Genomic DNA, 24,346 nt, shown 5'->3' with positions numbered 1-24,346 from the left:
TTTTGGGGGGTGGGAAAGAACGCAAAGAGGTCAGGAGGAGGAGAAACCACGTGTGATTGCCATGGTTCAGCGTTGACTGTCCTTCCGCTGTAGACTTGTTTTTGTAAGATCGTACCCTCTGCATGTAGCTGGCTAGCCCGTTAGCTAAATAAGGAGCATTTAACAGATTCACATAGCAATTTTGAACAACGGATTTTTGTTGCCACCTTTGACTAACTAGCTTCCAAATAATGGTGAGCAAGACAGATGACATCCCGGCGTCAGTACCCAACTGTAATGTTAACACAGTTGATCTTGTAGGAGAGACGCCAGACCGCAAAGAGACTACCAAGGCACCACACAAGGACCCTTGTGGTAAGCAACTAGCTAACGTTACGTAGTTATCAAGTTTGATAGAGAATATCCAGCGAAATGTTAAAGCTGTACCAAGCTGAATAACTAGTAACTAACGTTAACTAGCCTAGCAGCGGCATCGGTTGTAAACTATGAAAGTGTGCACATAGTAATGTTAGCTAGCTAACTGCACAGATGCAGAGTTCATTCAAAGTAACTTAGCCATCTCATCTGTCACTGAGTTGATTAGTCTGCTAACTAGCTGGAAATGCAGCAATGGGCCTCAGCATTCGAAACGGTTTTCTATAACCAAGATGAATTAATTCTCAATTCAACAATGACAGCTAGCTACACCAGCCATTTTAAGCTTGTTTGAGCTGTTGAACTAGCTACGGTTAGTAGTTGTGTTGGCTAAACTAACGTTAGCATGTCGCTAAGTGGTTAGCTCTGACTATATCACGAGTGTTTGGCTAACAATCAAATAACTCTTAAGTATTTATATAATGAGAATATTGTAGCCAGGTGAGATGTTCGGCTAGCTAGTTAGCTCATTAGCTGTATAAGAAACAAAGACAACCCTTGTTGTGTAGTTGACTTGATGTAGCTAGTTAAAGTTAGCTAGCATAGAAATAGTTAGCTAGCCATGCTTGGCTAGCTAGTAGCAACGCAGCCAGCGGCGATGCTGGCTTGTTGAAGAAAAATGGTTGATATAAATGTGATTATAGAAATAGTCATGAGTGTATCCAGTGTCTTAACAGTGTAGTGCGAGCACCTTACGCACATGGGACCACAGCTGTTCTGTACCTGCGTGCAAGAACGAATGGACTGAAGGTCACCTTCAGTGGAACTGCACATTAAGAGAACAGAGGGGTTCTAATCGATGTTAAGTAATTTCACACGCCGTTTTTATATTAATAGAAACGTATTTGTTTCACTTAGTCCATCAAATGCATGCTATTGTTGTGACCAGATCACCAATGTCTCCGTTAGTTGGCGTGATACCTCCTCGGCCTCCCTCCTGTTCAGAACCAGAGGTTGGCTGTTCCTCGACCGGGAAGCGGAAGCTGGCCCTTTGAGAATAGTAATAGTGCATGCACCGTGAGAGAAGGTTGTACTTGAGACATTCTGAGTCATAAAGCCGGTAAGTGTCGTTTAAACAAACCGATATTCATTGTATGCCACCGATCGCTCGCATCATTTAAAGTATTGATGGTCGAGACAGTCACATGACGTACTACTGGTATAGGTTTGGTGAATGTATGGCCACTGTTGAAATTACACAACCGTAGGCAGCTTTCACGACAATGCCACAGCTTTCAGTGTCACATTTGACAGGACCTTGAGTTGCATGCATAGACGCCTGTGTTGGCACGACTATACCTTTACACACACTATAGTTAGTTCAGCTGTCACACTTTGGATAGGTCTCATCATTGTCACAATTATTGAGCGACCACTGTACTTGCATCTGTACAGATTGTTTCATTGATAGTAGGGACTCATTTTGTCACAGCCAATGACTGACATGTGTAATAACATATAATTTGTATCAGAATACAACTCTTTATTCCAGGTATTTGTAGGTATGTTATGTTTAATCAATTATTTGCATTTGTTTATGCAGATAATTATTTTGAGACATAAACAACACTTATGTACCAATCAGTATTTGTTGGACGAAGAAGCATCTTTTTAATTGGCTAGCCTACACCTAGACTAGAGCCTTGTATGTGCAGCACATCTGCCATCATGCTTTCTTCAAGTGAATATAAGTTCATATTGATGTACAAAGTGTTTGTTCATCATAGAGCTTTTGTCTGTTGGCAACGTTTGTCAGCTATTGACAAACGTTGTCAGCTATTAAGATTAATTCACAACTCCATAGGTAAGAAATTATCATTACCAACAAAATCATTATTTACCCCTAAACCACTTTCCTGTTCTTATCAACACTTCAAGATACTATCACCTCCTTGATCAGCTTTCTAATGCAACTCACCTCCCATTTAAGAGAAGCCTGCTGGACTGGATAAATGCCTCAGGCTTAATTAGAGCCTGTTGGATAACTACCAAGACACTGAGCTGTGTATCCTGCAGTACTGACAGTATTGTGACAGACAGCACATGGCAGACTGATGGGGGTTGAGAGGGTATGTTAGTGATTGTAACCAAAGAGGCTTAAATGCTCCTCAAGTGTCAAGAGGTGATCTTTATAGTCTTCATGTCACTGTCCAGACTCTCCACACCCTCCCTTCTAGCCCCATGTCATCTCTTGTAACGTTTTACTAACCTCAGGCCTTCGTAATCACAACAAAGAGAGGTATACTACAAAGCAGGATCAAATGAGTTAGCCAGCTAACTTTGATAAGCAACCCAAAATGACTTGATTTGCTTGTTCATGAAAACATTTTTTTTGACCATGCCCATTTCAAGATTGTCTTTCTCAAAAATATAAAGTTATATCAGAATATTTAGGAAGGTTAGCTGGCTAAATCCTTGATCCTGCTTTGTAGTACACCCCTCAGGTCTGAGGTCACATATAACAACCCATTCTAAAACACATCAACATGCTTCAGACAGAGGAGTCATTTGACTGGTTATGAGACCTCCCTGCAAAGATGTATGCATGACTCTTCAGGAAAGCTTTTCCCTCCCTGCTCTCTATCAATGTATCAAAATAAGGTTTGCCATCTTGTGGTGTAATAAATCTATGTTGGGCTTTGTAAAAAAATAAATAAAAGCCTTTCTCTGTGTCCCCCCCCCCCCCCCCAAATGTTCTCTGTTCGATTTCTTGTTGCCCTGAGCACATGGTCTGTAGGCCAGCCATGTCAAGTGGATGGCGAATTAATTCATCTTTAGTCGAAGCAAGAAACGCGGTCAGTCTGTGGTAAACCTTGAGCAGAGATATAACAGCTTACAACAGACAGGGCAGCTTGGAGACTAGTGGCTTGCTCTCTGGATTAGTTGGCCTAGTGGTCTTTCGCAATTTTGATTGAACAAGAACGTTAGTAGTGATCAAGACATTCACACCTCGTGGAAATTATTAAATGATTGTTGATCTCTTGTAGCCCGCTCCTTTCTATTATTTGCCTGATTAATCTCTTTCGTCTTCCTTCCCACGCTATCAGGGACCTAACTCTGTGTTTTTGTTCAACTGGTTTAACTGAATGCTGGTCAAACTGGAGGTCTTCTGCCCCTCCCCTCACCTCTCAATGATTTACATGTTAAGGAGGATTAGAGCTGCTTTCTTGTATAATAATCAAAAAATGTCTTCCATTTCTTCTGGTTAAGGTTGGTCTTGTGGTTGTCACACTCTTTAAGATAAATATCTCTTATTGAAATAGGCAAACGCCTAGGCCAGAATATGTATGACAGAAGTACGGCAGTTTGCAGATTTTGCTTTCCCTTCCTTCCATATCTTCATACCCTAATAGACTGCAGCTCTGAAGGGTTTGGCTCTTTGGCAAAATGTTGTAGTGATAATGGTAATTTGTTGCTGCCCTCTTCATATGTGAATTGTGACCAACAACATGAATCTCTCCTGTCTACACTACACACAGTGACATGAAGGCTCAACCTCAACAAGTTTAGTTTGGCTAAAAGTTGAGTAATGCAGAAGGTTGCGTAATATTGGACCCAATTCCCTACCCTATCACCTCACCCCCTCGTGCTCTGTTCTGCTGCTGTAGGGCCAAGTGGGTCTGTTTTGCAATTATTAGGCTACATGATTGCTTCAGCGTTCATAATGCTGTATAGCACTTTGTACTCTTGGTACTGGCTCTCTTGTACTCTTGCCTTCTCAGTGCAGATTGGATATCATTGGCAGCCAGCATTCATATACACTTATTTGCAGGTGTTTCCATTACCTTCTCAATTCTACTTGAGAAACTAAAACTGTTCACATTTTCATTAAATTACAAGTTACAAAAACAGTCAAACTGAGCTGAAAACTGAATCTTGAATAAAGCAGAGGGCCTTGAATGACCGAAAGGATTCCCACTGTGTGTTTGTGACCACTCTAAGAAAATGCAATAGCTGGGGCATTGATGGGAGAATGAATGGAGCGGTGAAGAGTGACTTGGATCAGGCCAGAAGTAGGACAACCAAGGGGAGAGACCGAGTAACTGGTGTAACCTTATCAAATCTGTCTGCTTCTACAACAAGGCAGGAGGAGCAGTCACAGGAGACACAGGTCACTGAACCTGTTCCTAAAAAAAACAGTTGATCCCTTCACCTCCCTTCTGACCTACAGAAACATTATCCCTTGGCTCCTATTGTATGTTCAAGTCTATTCTCCTTGCTCTTCTTTAGAAGTCTGTCTTCTCTCGTAGCGTTGACCAGTTATTGGCCAAGGCTGTTGTGTTTGGTATTCAGAGCGTGACAAGTCTCTTTCTTTCTCGCTCCCTCATTCCCTCCCCCCTCTCTATTTTTTTTTCTAAATTTCTCTCGCCCGCTCTCTCTTTTACTGTAGATTTCCCCCTACCGCCACAGCTGTTTACCCTCCCCCCAACCACCCCCTCAACGTGTTAACCCTGACACTGCGTTACCCTTGACGTTGAACAAGGGCACGCTGGTTGCAGTTGTCTGGGAGAGAAAACAGCCCTTCCACACTGCAGGCCCCACTAGCTGATATTTATGTATGTAGCCTTTCCTCTTGGCAACCCAACCCACACCATTCAAATGAGTTTGACAATATTATTTTGGCTACTTTTTTTATGATAAAAAAAATGTTTAACAACAGCACCTTCTTGCCCTTTGTGCTGTTGTCTGTGCCCAATAATGTTTGTACCATGTTGTCTGCTGCCATGTGGTGTTGCTACCATGTTGTGTTGCTGCCTTGCTATGTTGTCCTATATTTTATATTTTTATTTTTAATCCCAGCCCCGTCCCCAGAGGAGGCCTTTTGGTAGGCCGTCATTGGAAATAAGAATTTGTTCTTAACTGACTTGCCTAGTTAAAAATAAAACTGGTAAATAGGAAACACCACTGTTACAGCTAGAGGCGTTTTCCACAGTTACAATGCCTTGTGCCAGTGAGGCCCCTACGGAGGTTGAGATGGAGAGGAGGTGGATACATACACAAGGATGAGGGGAGGAGTTGTGTGGTTGGCTCTACTTTCCTTTCAGACTTTATAGTAAAGTTCCTTGTTGTGGACCTTGGGAGTCTGGTGCCCTATGTGGAGAAGGCCAAAGGCACCAGGCAAACCACTAGCTTTTGTGTTCTGTGCAATAATCTGAGTGATGGTTGAGAGAAGCAGACCATGGTAATCTGTATACCTCTGCCCCACATGGCAAAAGCTGGAGATCTTGTTTTCTGTGCTAATTGGATCCTATTGTTCTCCTTGGATCCTGTAAATCACCAACTTGGCACTGTAGACAATGCCCTTCCGGGGTAATCTAATCTGGCAACATGCACTACTTTGTTTGCTAACTGTAGGCTTATTATCCTTATTAATTTGGATATGTGTCACTCTGCCATGGCAACGCCTTCTCTACCCGTTTGTCCAATCAGATAACAAGCTATGTTGAACGTCTCTCCTTCTGTTCAATCACAGGGCACAGTGTAGACACAGCGGTGATGAATGGGGGTGGGGCCCACAATCTTTCGGAGGAGGAGTCCAAGCAGGATGGGGCTGGTGACACAGACGGTGGGGAGGATTCTAACGAACAGGAAGTGATTGTGATTCAGGATACAGGTTTCACTGTGAAGATCCAGGCACCCGGGACGGAGCCTTTTGACCTCCAGGTACAGTACATACTTATACAGCCCAACTGCCGGTCCCAATTTGCTCACTACCCCTTGACCTGCCTAATCCTTTGACGTCTACAGATCTGTAAGGTGTAAGCAATATAGTGGAAGCTCCACCAGCACACTGTTTATACCTATCCAGAGGCTTCAGATCTGCCAACATTGAAGGGTTAGGGACAAGGTGTACAAATAGGGACCAAATTGTGACTAGCTGTACAACCATACACTGTCAGTCTCTATTGCTATAAGACGTTAAACCTGCCCGCTCCCGCAGGTTTCACCCCAGGAGATGGTGCAGGAGATCCACCAGGTGTTGATGGACCGTGAGGACACCTGCCATCGTACCTGTTTCTCCCTGCAGCTGGACAGCAACGTGCTGGATAACTTTGCTGAGCTCAAATCCATCGAAGGCCTGCAGGAGGGCTCCCTGCTCAAAGTAGTGGAAGGTAGGACTTGGTGTTTTGGGTATGTTCTAAAGTCAACCCCTAGTCCTAGACTTTATTGATCTTAAAGCCTAAGGATTGTTTAGGTGTAAGATCTACTCCTAGTTCCCTTCCTAGAGTGTCTCCTCGACTGTAGACCAGGCCTGGGCAACTCCAGTCCTCAGGGGCCTGGTTGGTGTCACACTTTCCCCCATCCCTAGCAAACACACCTGATTTTAAACTAATTGCATTTTTAACTTTTCTGCGCTACGGATCCCTTTAGCGGGATCATTTTCCTAAACAACCGCTGAATTGCAGGGCGCAAAATATTACTAAAAATATTTATAATCATGCAATCACAAGTGAAATATACCAAAACACAGCTTAGCTTGTTGTTAATCCACCTACCGTGTCAGATTTTGAAAATATGCTTTGCAGCGAAAGCAATCCAAGCTTTTGTGAGTGTATCAATCAATGCTACAACAGCTAGCCTCAAATTAGCATGGTCACGAAAGTCAGAAAAGCAATACAATTAATCGCTTACCTTTGATAATCTTCGGATGTTTGCACTCACGAGACTCCCAGTTACACAACAAATGTTATTTTTGTTCGATAAATATTACTTTTACAACAAAAAGGCGCCATTTGGGTTGCGCTTTATGTTCAGAAAACCAAAGCCTTCGATGAAAATTCCAAAAAGTATCCGTAATGTTTGTGGAAACATGTCAAATGTTTTTTATAATCAATCCTCAGGTTGTTTTTAACAAACATAATCGATAATATTTCGACCGTAACCTATTCAATAAGAGAGAAAAAGAAAATGGAGAGCTACCCCTCTCGCGCGCAGGAACTAATCAGAGGACACCTGACTACTTTTGAAAAATCTCGCTCATTTTTCAAAATAAAAGCCTGAAACTATGTCTAAAGCCTGGTCACAGCCTGAGGAAGCCATTGGAAAAGGAATCTGGTTGATACCCCTTTAAATGGAAGAAAGACGGGCCAGGAAACACAGATACAAAAATAAATAATAATAACTACCGGGTTAGATTCTCAGGTTTTCGCCTGCAGAATCAGTTTTGTTATACTCACAGACAATATTTTGACAGTTTTGGAAACTTTGGAGTGTTTTCTATCTTAATCTGTAAATTATATGCATATTCTACGATCTGGACCTGAGAAATAGTCCGTTTACCTTGGGAATGTTATTTAAATAAAAAAAATCTGACACCTAGCGTCAAGAGGTTAATTAACTGAAGATCATGATTAGTTGATTATTGGAGTCAGGTGTGTTAGCTGGGGTAAAAGTGTGACACCAATCAGGCCCCTGAGGACGGAAGTTGCCCAGGCCTGCTGTAGACTGTCCCTAGATTGCCTCAATAATAATGAAATGGCTATCCTCTCTGTCTCTCTCCAGAGCCCTACACAGTGCGCGAGGCCCGTATCCACGTGCGTCACATCAGAGACCTGCTGAAAGGCCTGGACCCGTCTGATGCCTACAACGGCGTGGACTGCAACTCCCTCTCCTTCCTCAGCGTCTTCACCGACGGGGACTTGGGAGGTGTGTGTGTTTGCGTACCCATTTGTTTATTTGCGTGTGTGTTTGGGTGGGTCTGTCTGTGAGAATTGGGGTGAGTGATATTTCAGTCAGTATTCTGAGGTATCCAGCCACCTTTGTACTACATATTAATGTGTATGTGTCCTCGGCAGCAGGCTATAAAACATCTTTGGTCAAGATGCGTTAGTCTGACCTGTGACCTTATCGTCTCCTCTGCAGACAGTGGTAAGCGGAAGAAGAAGGGCAGTGAGCTGGAGCAGATAGACTGTACCCCTCCAGAACACATCCTGCCTGGCAGTAAAGAGCGCCCCCTGCTGCCTCTCCAGCCACAGAACAAGGACTGGAAGGTAATAATGATGGTAATTATGGTGATTTTAGCAAACACTTTTATCCAAAGAGATTAGTTAAAAGTGAAGTGTGCACTGACTGAAACCAGCATACATCAGCTGGCTGGGTCATATTATATCCTTACCACCATAAAGTGCAGATGAAGTAATCAGTCTATGGACCTTTTCCAATATCCACAAGTCATAAGTCACATTCCAATGTCCATATCTGATTCCGCCTCTCTCTGTAGCCCATGCAGTGCCTGAAGGTCCTGACTATGAGTGGCTGGAACCCCCCTCCTGGCAACAGGAAGATGCATGGTGATCTCATGTACCTGTATATGGTGACTGTTGAGGAGAGACACATCAGTATCACCGCCTCTACACGTGGCTTCTACCTCAACCAGTGAGTCTGGCTTGCCTTATCTCCCATTAGAATTACCGCATACTGTTTTCATGCTACTGAGCCAAGCCAAGCTGTATTGTGTCGGGATTATTACGCATCCACCAGTTGCTGGAACTGTACTGGAAAGTGTGAAAGGAAACTATCAGAGCAAGCATGGTTAGGTTTGGTGAAAAAGTTAACTGTCCAAGGGCGAAAGTTGACCATAATGAGCGATGACCATGGTGTTGTGTTCCAGGTCGACCACCTACACCTTCAACCCTAAGCCAGCCAACCCCAGCTTCCTCAGCCACTCGTTGGTTGAGCTGCTGAGCCAGATAAGCCCTGCCTTCAAGAAGAACTTCACTGCCCTGCAGAAGAAAAGGTAAGTGGTCTACACTATCCACAATGCACTGTGCTTTTTATTAGTTCTGTGTAATGGGGGGGGGAAACATACTGATAAGCATACAATTATTAGTAATTATATCAGAATTTTACACTACCGTTCAAAGGTTTGGGGTCACTTAGAAATGTCCTTGTTTTTGAAAGAAAAGCAAAAAAATAAAATAACATAAAATTGATCAGAAATACAGTGTAGACATTGTTAATGTTGTAAATGACTATTGTAGCTGGAAACGGCAGATTTTTAATGGAATATCTACATTATCAGCAACCATCTCCTGTGTTCCAATGGCATGTTGTGTTAGCTAATCCAAGTTTATCATTTTAAAAGGCTAATTGATCATTAGAAAACCCTTTTGCGATTATGTTAGCACACCTGAAAACTGTTGTGCTAATTAAAGAAGCAATAAAACGGACCTTTAGACTAGTTGAGTATCTGGGCAGCAATTGTCGGTACGATTACAGGCTCAAAAGGGCCAGAAACAAAGAACTTTCTTCTGAAACTCGTCAGTCTATTCTTGTTCTGAGAAATGAAGGCTATTCCATGTGAGAAATTGCCAAGAAACTGAAGATCTCGTACTAGTCCGTTCACAGAACAGCGCAAACTGGCTCTAACCAGAATAGAACGAGGAGTGGGAGGCCCCGGTGCACAACTGAGCAAGAGGACAAGTACATTAGTGTCTAGTTTGAGAAACAGACGCCTCACAAGTCCTCAACTGGCAGCTTCGTTAAATAGTACCCGCAAAACACCAATCTCAACGTCAACAGTGAAGAGGTGACTCCAGGATGCTGGCCTTCTAGGTAGAGTTGCAAAGAAAAAGCCATCTCAGACTGGCCAATAAAAATAAAAGATTAAGATGGGCAAAAGAATAGACACTGGACAGAGGAAGTTTGGAAAAAAGTGTTATGGATAGACGAATCTAAGTTTGAGGTGTTCAGATCACAAAGAAGAACATTTGTGAGATGCAGAAAAAAATGAAAAGATGCTGGAGTAGTGCTTGACGCCATCTGTCAAGCATGGTGGAGGCAATGTGATGGTCTCGGGGTGCTTTGATGGTGGAAAGTGGAAGATTTGTACAGGGTAAAAGGGATCTTGAAGGAGGAATGCTATCACTCCATTTTGCAACACCATGCCCTGTGGACGGCGCTTAATTGGAGCCAATTTCCTCCTACAACACGACAATGACACAAAGCACAGCTCCAAACTATTTAGGGAAGAAGCAGTCAGCTGGTATTCTCTCTATAATGGAGTGGCCAGCACAGTCACCAGATCTCAACCCTATTGAGCTGTTGTGGGAACAGCTTGACCGTATGGTATGTAAGCAGTGCCCATCAAGCCAATCCAACTTGTGGGACGTGCTTCAGGAACTTGGGGTGAAATCTCTTCAGATTACCTCAACAAATTAACAACTAGAATGCCAAAGGTGTGCAAGGCTGTAATTGCTGCAAATTGAAGAACAGTTATTATTTCAATTAAAAATCATTATTTATAACCTTGTCAACGTCTTGACTATATTTCCTATTCATTTTGCAACTCATTTCATGTATGTTTTCATGGAAAACAAAGACATTTCTATTTGACCCCAAACTTTTGAACGGTAGTGTGTGTATATATATTTTTTCAGAGCTAACAATATTAGACAGGTTGTTTTTCTTGATATCTGAGGAATACTCCCACTGTGACTCATGGCTAATTTGGTTTCTGATTGGCTGCAGGGTTCAGCGGCATCCGTTTGAGAGGATAGCCACACCCTTCCAGGTGTACAGTTGGACCGCCCCCCAGGTGGACCACACCATGGACTGTGTCAGAGCTGAGGACGCTTACACCTCCCGTCTGGGCTACGAGGAACACATACCTGGACAGGTACACACACCTCCCGTCTGGGCTACGAGGAACACATACCTGGACAGGTACACACACCTCGCCCCTAGGCTACAAGGAACACATACCTGGATAGGTACACACACCTCCCGTCTGGGCTACGAGGAACACATACCTGGACAGGTACACACACCTCCCGTCTGGGCTACGAGGAACACATACCTGGACAGGTACACACACCTCCCGTCTGGGCTACGAGGAACACATACCTGGACAGGTACACACACCTCGCCCCTAGGCTACGAGGAACACATACCTGGATAGGTACACACACCTCGCGCTTAGACTACGAGGAATACATACCAGGACAGGTACACAGACCTCGCCCCTAGGCTACGAGGAACACATACCTGGACAGGTACACACACCTTGCGCCTAGGCTACGAGGAACACATACCTGGACAGGTACATACACCTCGACCCTAGGCTACGAGGAACGCATACATGGACAGGTACACACACCTCGTGCCTAGGCTACGAGGAACGCATACCTGGACAGGTACACACACACACCTATAATACTCTGTTTTGGTTTTGTGTAACATTGTGTCTCTGTTATTTATTCAGACACGAGACTGGAATGAGGAGCTGCAGACGACCAGAGAGCTGGCCCGGAAGAACCTGCCTGATCGCCTGCTGAGAGAGAGGGCCATCTTCAAGGTGAGCCAGCCTACAGCAGTAGTTGAAGCTCAACTCCTTTCCCGTGTTCTGTCTCCTGCACTCTGGCCCGCTTATTTGCTTTCGCTAGTGAGCTTCGGTCATCGATTCTCCTCTTGAAACACCCTCCTTTCAGCTCCGTTTATCTGTTTCCGTCTAAATCCTGTAGTGTGCAGACTATTACGCTGCCTTCCATCCTCTACATCCTTACACGTTCACTCTCTAACCCTCCTCTCTCCAGGTCCACAGTGACTTTGCGGCTGCTGCCACTCGCGGTTCCATGGCGGTGATCGACGGCAACGTGATGGCCATCAATCCTGGCGAGGAGACACGTATGCAGATGTTCATCTGGAACAACATCTTCTTCTCGCTGGGCTTCGACGTCCGTGACCACTACCGCGAGCTGGGCGGGGACGCTGCCGCGCACGCTGCTCCCACCAACGACCTCAACGGTGTCCGGGCTTACGGGGCCGTAGACGTGGAGGGGCTGTACACCCTGGGGACAGTGGTGGTGGACTATCGGGGTTACCGTGTCACGGCCCAGTCGATCATCCCTGGTATTCTGGAGAGAGAGCAGGAGCAGAGCGTTATCTACGGGTCTATCGACTTTGGGAAGACAGTGGTGTCTCATGGGAAGTACCTGGAGCTTCTGGAGAGGACCAGTCGACCACTCAAGGTGAGGATATCATGATGATGATGCCAGTTTCATGCTTTATTTTTAAGTCTGCTAATTGTTTGGGATTGACTTTATTTGTCACTACAAAGTAAGCAAACTTCAATATCTTTTGTTGAACTGTTTTTCTGTCACTGCACCGGCCTACAGACATTCAACGTTTATCACTGCCATGCCACAAACCTGCCATACTGTGGTTATCACATTCTCTCTGTCATAATGACTGACTCTCCCACCCCCAGGTCCAGAGACACAATGTACTGAATGAGAAGGATGAGTCCATGGAGCTGTGTTCCTCTGTTGAGTGTAAGGGCATAATCGGCAACGATGGACGCCACTACATCTTGGACCTTCTGAGGACATTCCCCCCTGACCTGAACTTCCTGCCTGTGGAAGGGGAGGAGCTTTCCCCTGAGAGTGTGAGACAGGGTTTCCCACGCCAGCACCGCCACCGTCTGGCCTGCCTCCGACAGGAGCTCATCGAGGCCTTCGTTGAGCACAGGTACTGTAGAGCGCTTTAGGGAGGCGTTTTAATTGTGTGTGTGCCGTGGGAATAGCATGGAGACTCTACTTTTCACATTTACATACCTGTGTTTTGGTGGTTACTTATGTGCTTCCTTGGTGGTTTGTGTGCTTTAGATAGGGTACTGGTTATGTCCCTCAAGATGGTCATCAGATGTTCTTTTTAGTGTATGATTGGGTCTGTGCAGATTTGAATGCTCACGTAACTGACTATGTCCTACCCTCTCAGGGATAATAAAGATTCTGTACTCTACTCCTCAGATACCTCCTATTCATGAAGATGGCAGCGCTCCAGCTTATGCAGCAGAAAGCCAACAAGGAGCGCAAGCTGGCCACTCTGACAGAGAATAGCAGCCCCGGGGCAGCCGTTCCAGCCCTGCCCTCCACAGAGACCCCCGATGCCTCGGCCGAGTCCTCAGAAACTTCCACAGAAACCCTCACTGACGCCAACTCAGACGCAGTCCAGACGGAGACCACCTCCACCTCTGATGCCCCTCAGGCAGCAGCAACAGAAGCCACCACCACAGAAGCAGCCCCCAAGACAGAGCCAATGACAGAAACAGACAGTTCAGCTACAACAACCACTAATGCCTCCCAGGCAACCCCTATAGAGGATAATGTGGTTCCCACTGTGACCACCAATGGGCCGTTGGTGCCCTTTGCCAAAGCAATTCAGAACGGGGAGTGCGAGAGCCCTCTGGAGGGTAAGGCTGAGGATATTATCCCGGGCTTAGCCCAGGCGAAAGAGCTGGCTGAGTCCTTAGCCGCGGAAGACGGATCCGGTATCGGTACGTCCAAACTGTTGCAGGGTAGAGAGAGGCTGGGGAAACCCAGTCGGTGGAGAAATGCATTTAAAGAAGAGGGCTCTTTTAATTTCACCATAGACATGCATTTAGAATGGTGTGTGTATGTGTGGTTTTTCATCTGTATGTTGCCATCTTCATGAAGAGGAGGTATCTAAGAAGGCTTCTTAATGCTGGTGTCTTAGTTGCATCTCTCCACCTGGCTAGTTGTCCCTGTCCAGTTGTTAGCCTCCTAGGTGAGCATGGACCCCAGTAAAATCACTAGCAGTGTGGCATATAGCAATCCAATAACCACAGATCTCTCCATTTTGATTTCTCATTGGCTAGTGTGAAAATTAATCAAAGGGTTTGTGACTCAGAAAGAAGGAAAGAACCCTGGTTGTGTGTGATCATTGCATGTGTGTGGGATGGTTGTAGTTGGTCTCTGGCCCTACTGCCTGCTTGATAATAGCTCTAATGACGAGGTGGTTTGTGGTTATTTAACTAAGATCTGCAACAGTGGTGGTTTTCAACTCAAATTGACTTGCATGTCAATTTGAGGAAAGATGATAGTAGTGATTTTTGGGGAACTTACACCATATAATTTTGATTTGTTGCCCAGGAAACTTGTTATATTGATATTCATTCAACTTCTCTCTTCCTCCCCTGATCTCTCCAACCCCACCCTGACCTGTTTCCATCAAGACCCTAAAAGCCGAGAGGTGATCCTCAATGCCTGCAAGGCCGTGGGTTCCATCAGCAACACCTCCTTCGACATCCGCTTCAACCCAGACATCTTCTCTCCAGGTAGGAACTGTCACTTTATGGTGGTGGATGATGGGAAACGTAGTGCTTTTAGGAGAGGTTTGATGTGGCAGCTGGCTCTGCTGAACAAAACTAATTGTTTATAATTTTTTGGTATCAATTGCTGTTACCTCCAAAGCACTTCACAGAAATTGCCTTATTTTCACATTCAATGAAACTAACGCGTAATAAAAGACTATTGCATGCTATACTGGCACCCCCCCCCCAAAAAATGCTGATGTCTCTCCCCCAGGAGTGCGTTTCCCTGAGGACAGTGCGGATGACATTCAGAAACAGAAGCAGCTGTTGAAGGATGCTGGAGCCTTCCTGGTGTCCTGTCAGATCCCGTCTCTGGTAAGTTTCAGGGCAGCAACATCGTACCAAGCACAAGCAGTCATTACCTTCACTATATTACAACATAAACTCAGCAAAAAAATAAACGCTCTCTCACTGTCAACTGCGTTTATTTTCAGCAAACTTAACATGTGTAAATATTTGTATGAACATAACAAGATTCAACAACTGAGACATAAACTGAACAAGTTCGACAGACATGTGACTAACATAAATGGAATAATGTGTCCCTGAACAAAGGGGGAGTCAACATCAAAAGTAACAATTAGTATCTGGTGTGGCCACCAGCTGCATTAAGTACTGCAGTGCATCTCCTCCTTATGGACTGCACCAGATTTGCCAGTTCTTACTGTGAGATGTTACCCCACTCTTCCACCAAGGCACCTGCAAGTTCCCGGACATTTCTGGGGGGAATGGTCCTCACCGTCCGATCCAACAGTGGGATTGACATCCGGGCTCTTCGCTGGCTATGGCAGAACACTGACATTCCTGTCTTGCAGGAAATCACGCACAGAACGAGCAGTATGGCTGGTGTCATTGTCATGCTGGAGGGTAATGTCAGGATGAGCCTGCAGGAAGGGTACCACATGAGGGGGGGGGATGTCTTCCCTGTAACGCACAGCGTTGAGATTGCCTGCAATGACAACAAGCTCAGTCCGATGATGCTGTGACACACTGCCCCAGACCATGACGGACCCTACACCTCCAAATCGATCCCTTTCTCCAGAGTACAGGCCTCGGTGTAACGCTCATTCCTTCGACGTTAAACGCAAATCCGACGATCAGTTAAACCGCGCCTCGTCAGTGAAGAGCACTTTTTGCCAGTCCTGTCTGGTCCAGCGACGGTGGGTTTGTGTCCATAGGCGACATTGTTGCCGGTGATGCCTTACAACAGGACTACAAGCCCTCAGTCCAGCCTCTCTCGGCCTATTGTGGACAGTCTGAGCACTGATGTAGGGATTGTGCGTTCCTGGTGTAACTCGGGCAGTTGTTGCCATCCTGTACCTGTCCCGCAGATGTGATGTACTGATCCTGTGCAGGTGTTGTTTCACGTGGTCTGCCACTGCGAGGACGATTAGCTGTCCTTCCTGTCTCCCTGTAGCGCTGTCTAGGCGTCTCACAGTATGGACATTGCAATTTATTGCCCTGGCCACATCTGCAGTCCTCATGCCTCCTTGCAGCATGCCTAAGGCACGTTCACGCAGATGAGCAGGGACCCTGGGCATCTTTCTTTTGGGGTTTTTCAGAGTCCGTAGAAAGGCCTCTTTAATGTCCTAAGTTTTCATAACTGTGACCTTAAATGCCTCCCGTCTGTAAGCGTCTTAATTACCGTTCCACAGGTGCATGTTCATTAATTGTTTATAGTTCATTGAACAAGCATGGGAAACAGTGTTTAAACCCTTTACAATGAAGATCTGTGAAATTATTTGGATTTTTATGAATTATCTTTGAAAGACAGGGTCCTGAAAAAGGGACGTTTCTTTTTTTTGTTGCTGGGTTTATTTGCTTACATCACTGTATCACTAGCCTTTGTGTTTGTCTAGCTATTTGTGGGTGTTGTGGGTTGGTGTGTTTGTTTTGGTTATTTGTATTTTGTGGTGGGGGTGTGGTCATTTTTAATTTCTTACATTCTATGCGGGAATTTATTTTTATTTTACTTTTAACTTTTTTCACTCCAGGTAAAGGACTGTCTGGACCACAGTGCTCTGCCCATGGATGGAGCCACGCTGACCGAGGCGCTGCACCAGAGGGGCATCAACGTGCGTTACCTAGGCAACGTGCTGGCGTTCGTGGACAAGACCCCAGCCAAGGCACAGCTGGAGCACTTCTATGTAAGCCTGACCTCTATACGATCTTGTATAATGAAGGGCAAGGATATCATTATGCTAATAATGCTAACCTTCTATACTGTTCTGTTTCTACTGCAGACATTGCAGGACAGAGTGCAGGACAATACATAATCTGCATTCAGCTTGTTTCCTTTTTCTTAAATTGTTTTGTATGTGTTCTGTAGAGAATAGGTATCAGTGAGTTAATCACCAGATGTGCGAAACATATCTTCAAGACATACCTCCAGGTGAGTGCTATTTTTCGAGCACAGATCTTTGATCTTTTGCACCACGGAATTGTCACCCCTACTTGCTTATCATAGAATGTATTTGTCTCCCTTTGAAATTGATTAAATATGAGAACAATAGACTATGTACTCCGTCTCCCAGGGTGTTGAGTTGTCGGCCCTCTCCGCCGCTGTCAGCCACTTCCTCAACTGCTTCCTGTCCTCCTTCGATGCCGTGGCACACCTGCCTGCTGACGAGCTCGTGTCGCGCCGCAAGAACCGTAAGCGCCGTAACCGCGTCCCGGGGGGAGGGGACAACACTGCGTGGGCCAGCCTGACACCCAGCGAGCTGTGGAAGAACATCGTCTCTGAGGCCCAGAGCTACTACCACTTCACCCTGCACTGGTGGGTGGGAATTAGGCTTGATGTTGGCACAATAGTAGGCTTGACGTTAGCACATTATGCTAACAAGCTACCACTTCAGCCTGCACTGGGTGAGTGTGCTTGGGTTAAAGTTGGTGTATGTTTTCTAAAAACATGCATCTTTCTACAGCGAGAATGCCGACCAGGTAGTGGAGAAATACGGCCTTCAGAAGATCACCCTGCTCAGAGAAATCTCCATCAAAGCTGGCATCCAGGTAACTGCCATCAATCCTTATTTCGACTAGGTGCAATGTTCAACATATTGTATACATCTGTCCAATACCTTCAGATTTACAGAAATGCCTAGGGAGTAGGGGCCAGGGGTCAAATTGTAATTCAAAATGTATTTTAATGTCACGTTTTTAACCCTCTCCCTTCTAACACGCTTCCTGTGTCTTCTGCCTCCCTGCGGTTCTAGATCCTGATAAAGGAGTATAACTTTGACAGTCGCCACAAGCCTGCCTTCACAGAGGAGGACATCCTTAACATCTTCCCTGTGGTGAAGCACGTCAACCCCAAGGCCTCCGATGCCTTCCACTTCTTCCAGAGTGGACAGGCCAAGGTCCAGCAAGGTCAGGCTAGCATGAGGCTACTAGACCTCAATCAGCATGCAGCACTACTCACACTTATAATGCAACTCACATGCATGCGCACACACACTACAGGTCCGGTGAGGTGGGTACCAGTCCTGCTAGGCGGGGTCAGCACGGTTCCTCCTAGGGCTAGAGACAGATATGTAAATTAAACTCTACTCACACATGCAACACACACAGGAAAGTTGAGGAGAAATGTTTCCTTCCTCCCCATACAAACCATGCAGATATTCATGCAACAATGCAACTTACATTCAGTGTCCTCTCTGAACCCATTCACATTACTTTCTGTTGCGCTGTACAACGATTGTGGAAGCCTGACTTGTCAGCAAGGTCTCTGTGTGCAGGTTACCTGAAGGAGGGCTGTGAGTTGATCAACGAGGCTCTGAACCTGTTCAACAACGTGTACGGGGCCATGCACGTAGAGATCTGTGCCTGCCTGCGTCTGCTGGCTCGCCTCAACTACATCATGGGAGACCACCACGAGGTGTGCTGCTCTCGACATTATACACACATTTTGATATTCCTCTGACACATGACGACAAATGGCCACAGCAATTCCAGTGACACAGTCCTGACTGTGGTCTTCTCTGTCCACAGGCTCTCAGTAACCAACAGAAGGCTGTCTTGATGAGTGAGAGAGTACTGGGCGTCGAGCACCCCAACACTATCCAGGAATATGTACGTATTCTGTTTTTTGAAGACAGGTTGTTTTTCAATCCATGTTTACTGTTTCTAAATGCCTCTGGTTGCTTTCTCTCCCCAGATGCACTTGGCTCTGTACTGCTTTGCCAACGGTCAGCTGTCCACTGCCCTGAAGCTGCTGTACCGTGCTCGCTACCTCATGCTGATGGTGTGTGGGGAGGACCACCCCGAAATGGCGCTTCTAGATGTGAGTGGGCCACAGTATTTCATTTATTTTCTTTTGATTGAAACCATCCTGTGGGTGTATATGTCACCATGTTAGCTCTGAAGTTATGTACCATTTTTGTGTAACTCTTTGAGGTGTGTTTGTGACCTTTATTAAATCAGTTCTCCTTACACTTGTTCTCCCTGTCGTCCTGGGTCTCCTCCTGTAGAGTAACATTGGCCTGGTGCTGCACGGAGTAATGGAGTACGACCTGTCTCTGAGGTTCCTGGAGAACGCCTTGGCCATCAACTCCAAATACCATGGACCCCGCTCCCTCAAAGTAGCCCTCAGGTAACTACAAGGGAGAGTCATTCCTTGAGTGACTCAACATCAATTTCGGTATTATAAACCGATTTGCTGTTCTATACTGTAGTTTGTATTATCTTCAGTTGATTTAATGCTAATCAAATGTTCTTCTGCAGTCATCATCTGGTTGCAAGGGTTTACGAGAGCAAGGCAGAGTTCCGCTCTGCGCTCCAGCAGGAAAAGGAGGGCTACACCATCTACAAAAACCAGGTTACAGCTACAGTACACAAAGCTCTACACGTCCTCTCATCAGAAGTGGCTTAAGAACATTTGCTGAAATGAGAATGTGCTAGATTACCAACAACTGATAATAGTTTTTAAGGTCTCTTTCTCACTTTCTTCCCCTCTATCCCCTCTCAGGTGGGAGAGGCCCACGAGAAGACTAAAGAGAGCTCCGAGTACCTGAAGTACCTCACACAGCAGGCTGTGGCTCTGCAGAGAACCATGAACGAGATCTACAAGAACGGCTCCAACGCCAGCATCATGCCACTCAAGGTACGTGGCTTAGGGCCTAGCTATATTTTCATATGGGTTTTTATCTGTAAGACAAAATCAAAGGGCCTTGTATTGTCCCCAGATGATAGCATACCTGCGTCTGTAGATTATGCTTTCAAATGTATTGTGGGTGTTAGATTCATAGTACAGTGTGTAATGTTGTTGTTCCACCACTTTTTCCAGTTCACAGCTCCCAGTATGGCCAGTGTTCTAGAGCAGCTCAATATCATCAACGGCATCATCTTTATACCCCTCAGGTAAAGTGAAGTAGCACCTTATTTTTACAGTTTGAGTTGAAAATAGAAACCTGTCAGGACCCAGTACTGACCCCTGTGGAATTCCATCTCTTAAAAATATAAATGTGTCAGCGCTCAACATTAACCCCTGTGGTATCCTAACCCATTTACTCTGCAGCCAAAAGGACTTGGAGAACCTGAAGGCGGAAGTCCAGCGGCGGCAGCAGCTTCAGGAGTCAGGGAAGAGCGTGGAGGATCTCACTGTGGATAGTCCACTAGAGCTGGAGGACAAAATACCCATGGACGTTAACGTTGATTAACGTCAAACCCTCCACACCACACTACTTTCTGCAAGGGAGAGGACGTGATGGAACTGCCATCTTCTTGAATGAGCATGTGGACCCGAGAACTGAGCTGTCTAAAAATCAACAATGATAACAGAAGGGGTGAGGGACAGACAAAGAGAAACATCTATGTATAGAGTTTATAAGAGGAACTTCAAGGAGTAACAGAGCAGGAGTTACAGTATATACAGGTGTAGGAGAATACAGAATCCATGTCAACATGTTCAGTCTGAAAGCCTATGGCCTCGAGAGCTTTGGTAAAGAAGCAGAACGAATGTAAACTTGATATCTGCTACTGTGTAAGTGTGTGAGAAGGCAATCAAGGACGACCATGACATTGTATTACCAGAGCCTTATCCACTGTTCATCCCACTCCACATCAACCAACTGTTTCCCCTACCCAAGGACCATTTTTTACACCTCCAAAACTCCTGAAAAAGCCACTGAGGCAACTACGGCTTCCAATTTCACCATGGCCCCACGTTGCCTCGAAAATAACATCTGACACCCACAACTCAGGGGATTTTTTTTTATTTTTTTTACTGTGTGCTAGGTGAGATTAAAGTCACTAAACTTGAGAGATTTCTCTGTTTTGGGCCACAAAATGTAAACTCCCATCTCTTGCGTTTAGTCTTGTTAAACCTCCCCACCAATCACCCATTTACTCTTTAGTGTCCCCTATGGTCAGTCAAAATGTATTTGTATTTCATGGTTTTATCATGAGTTGCTGCTGTGTCCGTTGGTTCTATCGCAGCAAAACAGACAGTGACGCATGTATGCTCTCAATCAATCTTTTGATTGTTACACCTTTTTTGTGTACAATTTTCTTTTTGTAAAAGCAAAATGGAAACGAGGGAGACGCCATTTTTAGGTCTGTCAATTATCCATTAATTTAAAGGTAGAGTCAGCGATATGATGTAGGTGCACGAAGTAAACGGCGTAGTGGGTCAATTTCCGCAACAACTAGGAGCGTTGAAGCACAAGGCTAAACTCACTCACCCACCCGTACCTACCACACTCGAACAGTTTGAAGCGAACCCATGCGCTGATACTGTGGGAGCAAAGTCAAGCGCCTCGCTCATTGCATTATCTGCGGTGTTGCTCGTGGCAACATCAGAGTCTACCATTAACCCATGTCTGTTTTTATAGAAAATATGAGTGGAAAAGATGTATAAATAAATCCGTCTATGGGGTTTAGACAGGTATTTGATCAATGTTGATGGAAATACAGATATGAAACATACAACTATGGCTTGAGCAGTAGACCTATATAGGTCTCTTATGTTAGATGTGTCCAGTCTTCTATTTTTCCACTTTGAAAGTATATGTGCATGTATGTTTTTGTTTCTGTGTTTGTGTTTGTGTAGTCCGAGCGAAGGAATCAGATATGGCCATGATGAATTTGACACTTGCAGCTTCGTAGTATAATGACTAGGTTGGGTAAGACCCAACTTTCCAAATGTTGTATATGCAATGGCTGTATTTACACAGGAAGCCAAATTCAGATATTTTGTCCAATTATTGGCAAAAGGTCTGATTGGCCTAAAGACCAATTAGTGGCAAAAAGATGAGAATTGGGCTGCCCGTGTAAACGAAGCCATGGTAAAACCATGGGACGGCTAATGCAAACTTCCATTCTCATGTAACATTCTTGGCCAGCAATGTTGTAAATCATCTCAAATGAAGTGGGTATATGAGAAACTCCCTATCGTTCGATAGAATAGACTAAACCATGGCCATAGACTTGTTCATTGTTTGTCTGTTTCAAAATAGTAAACTTATGTTTCCATTGTTTGGTAAACCCATTCAACAAGTTGACAGTAAATCGGGCCACAGCAGGCGATGTATGAACAAAGTTTCCTCGTCAGCATTGAGTCCACTTTCCAGTGCTGTCTGTCTGAATGCATACACACACAGCAACACCAAAAGTGCGTTGAGAAGGGCTTCTTCAATATACCAAAGAAGACGACTGATCGAGGTGTGTGTTTTGTGTGCGCTTGTGTACGACCCTCCCTTGCAAATGTCTTTCTAAAAATTGTTGCGGTGTCTAAATGTATGTGATTAAAGCAATAGAAACGATGCTGGAACTGATCCTTTTGTAGTGCTGTACTTGTGGCTGCACAAACTGCTGTCATTGTAAGTGAAAGGCTGTTGCCAAGAGAGGGAACAGAACAGTTACTGTAATGAATTTCTTGATTATTATGCTCCTAAAAAGCTGGGACAATAGAACTTTGTGTGTGATTTGTGCCTATTTATGCTTTTCAACACGTTTTAACATGTTTTTCTGGTTTCTTTTAATTTTTGCTCATGTTTTTCATAGGGATATCATTGGTTTCCTTTTTGAAATATGTATATCTGCATTTCCTTTTCAGGTTCAACTTCCTCCATGAATGTCAGTCCTGTCTTGCATTACACTTAGTGGCCATGGGGTGGTGCTCTAGAGTACTTCAAAAACAAATGAGAAGGCTTTATTCGTGTGAAATAATTTTGTTCCATACGGATGTTCACAAGCATATCTCAATGCTAGTGTGTAACTATTCCATATGCTTCTCATTCACTAGACGTTGAGGAAAGAAAAAAAGTATTTGATGAAATTGTGACGATATGAACCCGAAAAATTTCAAAGACTACTGCTTGATGAACATTGAACTTGTTGAAACCTTTACAAAAGACTTGTATGAGATTTTGGCCATTTCTGATAGAATAAACTCATTTAGAGTGATCAAAAATACTTTTGTCTGCCTCGAGACATAATTTTTTCCCCCATGGATCATAATCATGCTACTTCTATTTAATCACAAAGGCACTAATTATTGTTGGAGTTCAGCTGCAATTCTGTTCTAATTGCGTCATAATATACCTCTTGATACATTCAAGTAATTGCATGAGAAACTGATTTGACTGTTCTTTAGATGTTCAGCATTTGGAGACATTCAGAATTTAAAGGACATCCATCCATACAAACCAAGAGGTTTACATAAGATGAAGCAATATGTATTTTCAATGCTCTGGAAATGAAATTTTTTAATATTGACAAAATTATACATTGTCTTCAGCTTTGATAAAATAAACTGGAGGTCTGTCACTCCCTACTGAATTAATCTAATTTTAAAGCTCTTCAAATGACTCCCAGCACTTAACCGATGTCGCACATATGATACTGCTATTCTGTACATTTACACATCCATTTCGTGTTCTCCCCAATTTGATACAAAAATGTGTATTTTCTAAGATAGCACATCGAATCACCTAAGCAGCACACAAGGAACCACCAATCGAGCTGTCTATTTACTACGTAGAAAAATAGAAGGCTCTGACCATCTACATTTCATAGATGCACTGACACTGAGCGGGCTTGTCTCTGCTGTCTAACTCAACGAGGGTTTGTCAGTTTGAGGTTTCATTCTTCTGTTTTCTCACCTTGAACTGATGAAATTTCTTCTGCACATTTCTAGTGTTAAAGTCTACTTCCCTGGCTGTGTGGTACCTGTCTGTTGCTCTTTACAAAATAACAATCGAATTATTTTTGGTCTTGAGTATGCTTTTGTATTAAAATGAATAAAGAAAACTAGCAAATAACACTTGGCTTGGATTTTTAATAACTACTCATTTACATTTTAGATTGAGATGATGTGATCTGCCGTAATCAAACTTTTCTGAAATGTTTGAAATGATTCCAAGCTATCTGACTTATTTATTTAACCTTTATTAAACTTGGGAAGTCAGTTAAGAACAAAATCTTATTTACAATGATGACCTACCCCAGCCAAACCCTAACCTGGACGACACTGGGCCAATTGTGCGCTGTCCTATGTCCCCAATCACGGCCGGTTGTGATACAGCCTGGAATCGAACTAGTGACGCATCTAGCACTGAGATGTAGTGCCTTAGACCGCTGTGCCATTCTTGGACATGCAATTAGATGCAGTCATATCATTATCATGCATTTCAATTGTAACGACTGGTTGCTTATCTCTGCTAGCCTACAGGGGACCTGTCACACAAATGTTACAGTAGTAATTCATAGACCTATGGCACGTCATCAAGAGAGATCAAATTCTGATAACATTCTGGAATCTGAGTATCCACTATAAACAGGCGTCAATGACACCATTGACAGAGGCTGACTAATTATGTGTTG

At 44.4% G+C, this 24,346-nt stretch overlaps 1 protein-coding gene across 5 annotated transcripts; it reads left to right on the top strand.

Annotated features, from left to right (window-relative positions):
- On the top strand, positions 1-23,784 carry LOC139548838 (clustered mitochondria protein homolog). Of its 5 annotated transcripts, none has more exons than XM_071358726.1 (27): positions 1-354; positions 5,888-6,078; positions 6,356-6,527; positions 7,918-8,061; positions 8,278-8,405; positions 8,636-8,790; positions 9,026-9,151; positions 10,885-11,032; positions 11,618-11,710; positions 11,949-12,383; positions 12,623-12,882; positions 13,164-13,690; positions 14,390-14,491; positions 14,742-14,842; positions 16,522-16,674; positions 16,857-16,919; positions 17,062-17,303; positions 17,452-17,536; positions 17,740-17,893; positions 18,262-18,401; positions 18,515-18,595; positions 18,681-18,806; positions 18,994-19,115; positions 19,247-19,340; positions 19,491-19,625; positions 19,809-19,882; positions 20,040-23,784. In XM_071358726.1, the coding sequence occupies exons 1-27, from the start codon at positions 231-233 to the stop codon at positions 20,179-20,181; spliced, it is 4,317 nt and encodes a 1,438-aa protein (XP_071214827.1). In that variant the 5' UTR covers positions 1-230; the 3' UTR covers positions 20,182-23,784. The 5 variants fall into 5 exon arrangements, with proteins under 5 accessions (XP_071214827.1, XP_071214824.1, XP_071214826.1 ...); XM_071358723.1 differs by having other exon boundaries at positions 17,041-17,303; XM_071358725.1 differs by having other exon boundaries at positions 8,278-8,417; positions 13,164-13,606; positions 17,041-17,303.
- The last annotated feature ends 562 nt before the right edge of the window (positions 23,785-24,346 follow it).

Source organism: Salvelinus alpinus, chromosome 22 (genome assembly GCF_045679555.1).
Source record: "Salvelinus alpinus chromosome 22, SLU_Salpinus.1, whole genome shotgun sequence".
Lineage (NCBI taxonomy): Eukaryota > Metazoa > Chordata > Actinopteri > Salmoniformes > Salmonidae > Salvelinus > Salvelinus alpinus.
The sequence above is the reverse complement of the archived record's forward strand: the minus strand, read 5'-3'. Positions and strand labels throughout refer to the sequence as shown.

Excerpts from the sequence above, each read along its gene's own strand:
- LOC139548838 (XM_071358722.1), top strand. The coding sequence starts at position 231 with ATGGTGAGCAAGACAGATGACATCCCGGCGTCAGTACCCAACTGTAAT. Across the intron at positions 12,883-13,163 it reads GAGGCCTTCGTTGAGCACAG|ATACCTCCTATTCATGAAGA; the intron begins GTACTGTAGAGC and ends TCTACTCCTCAG. Across the intron at positions 18,402-18,514 it reads TCATGGGAGACCACCACGAG|GCTCTCAGTAACCAACAGAA; the intron begins GTGTGCTGCTCT and ends CTCTGTCCACAG.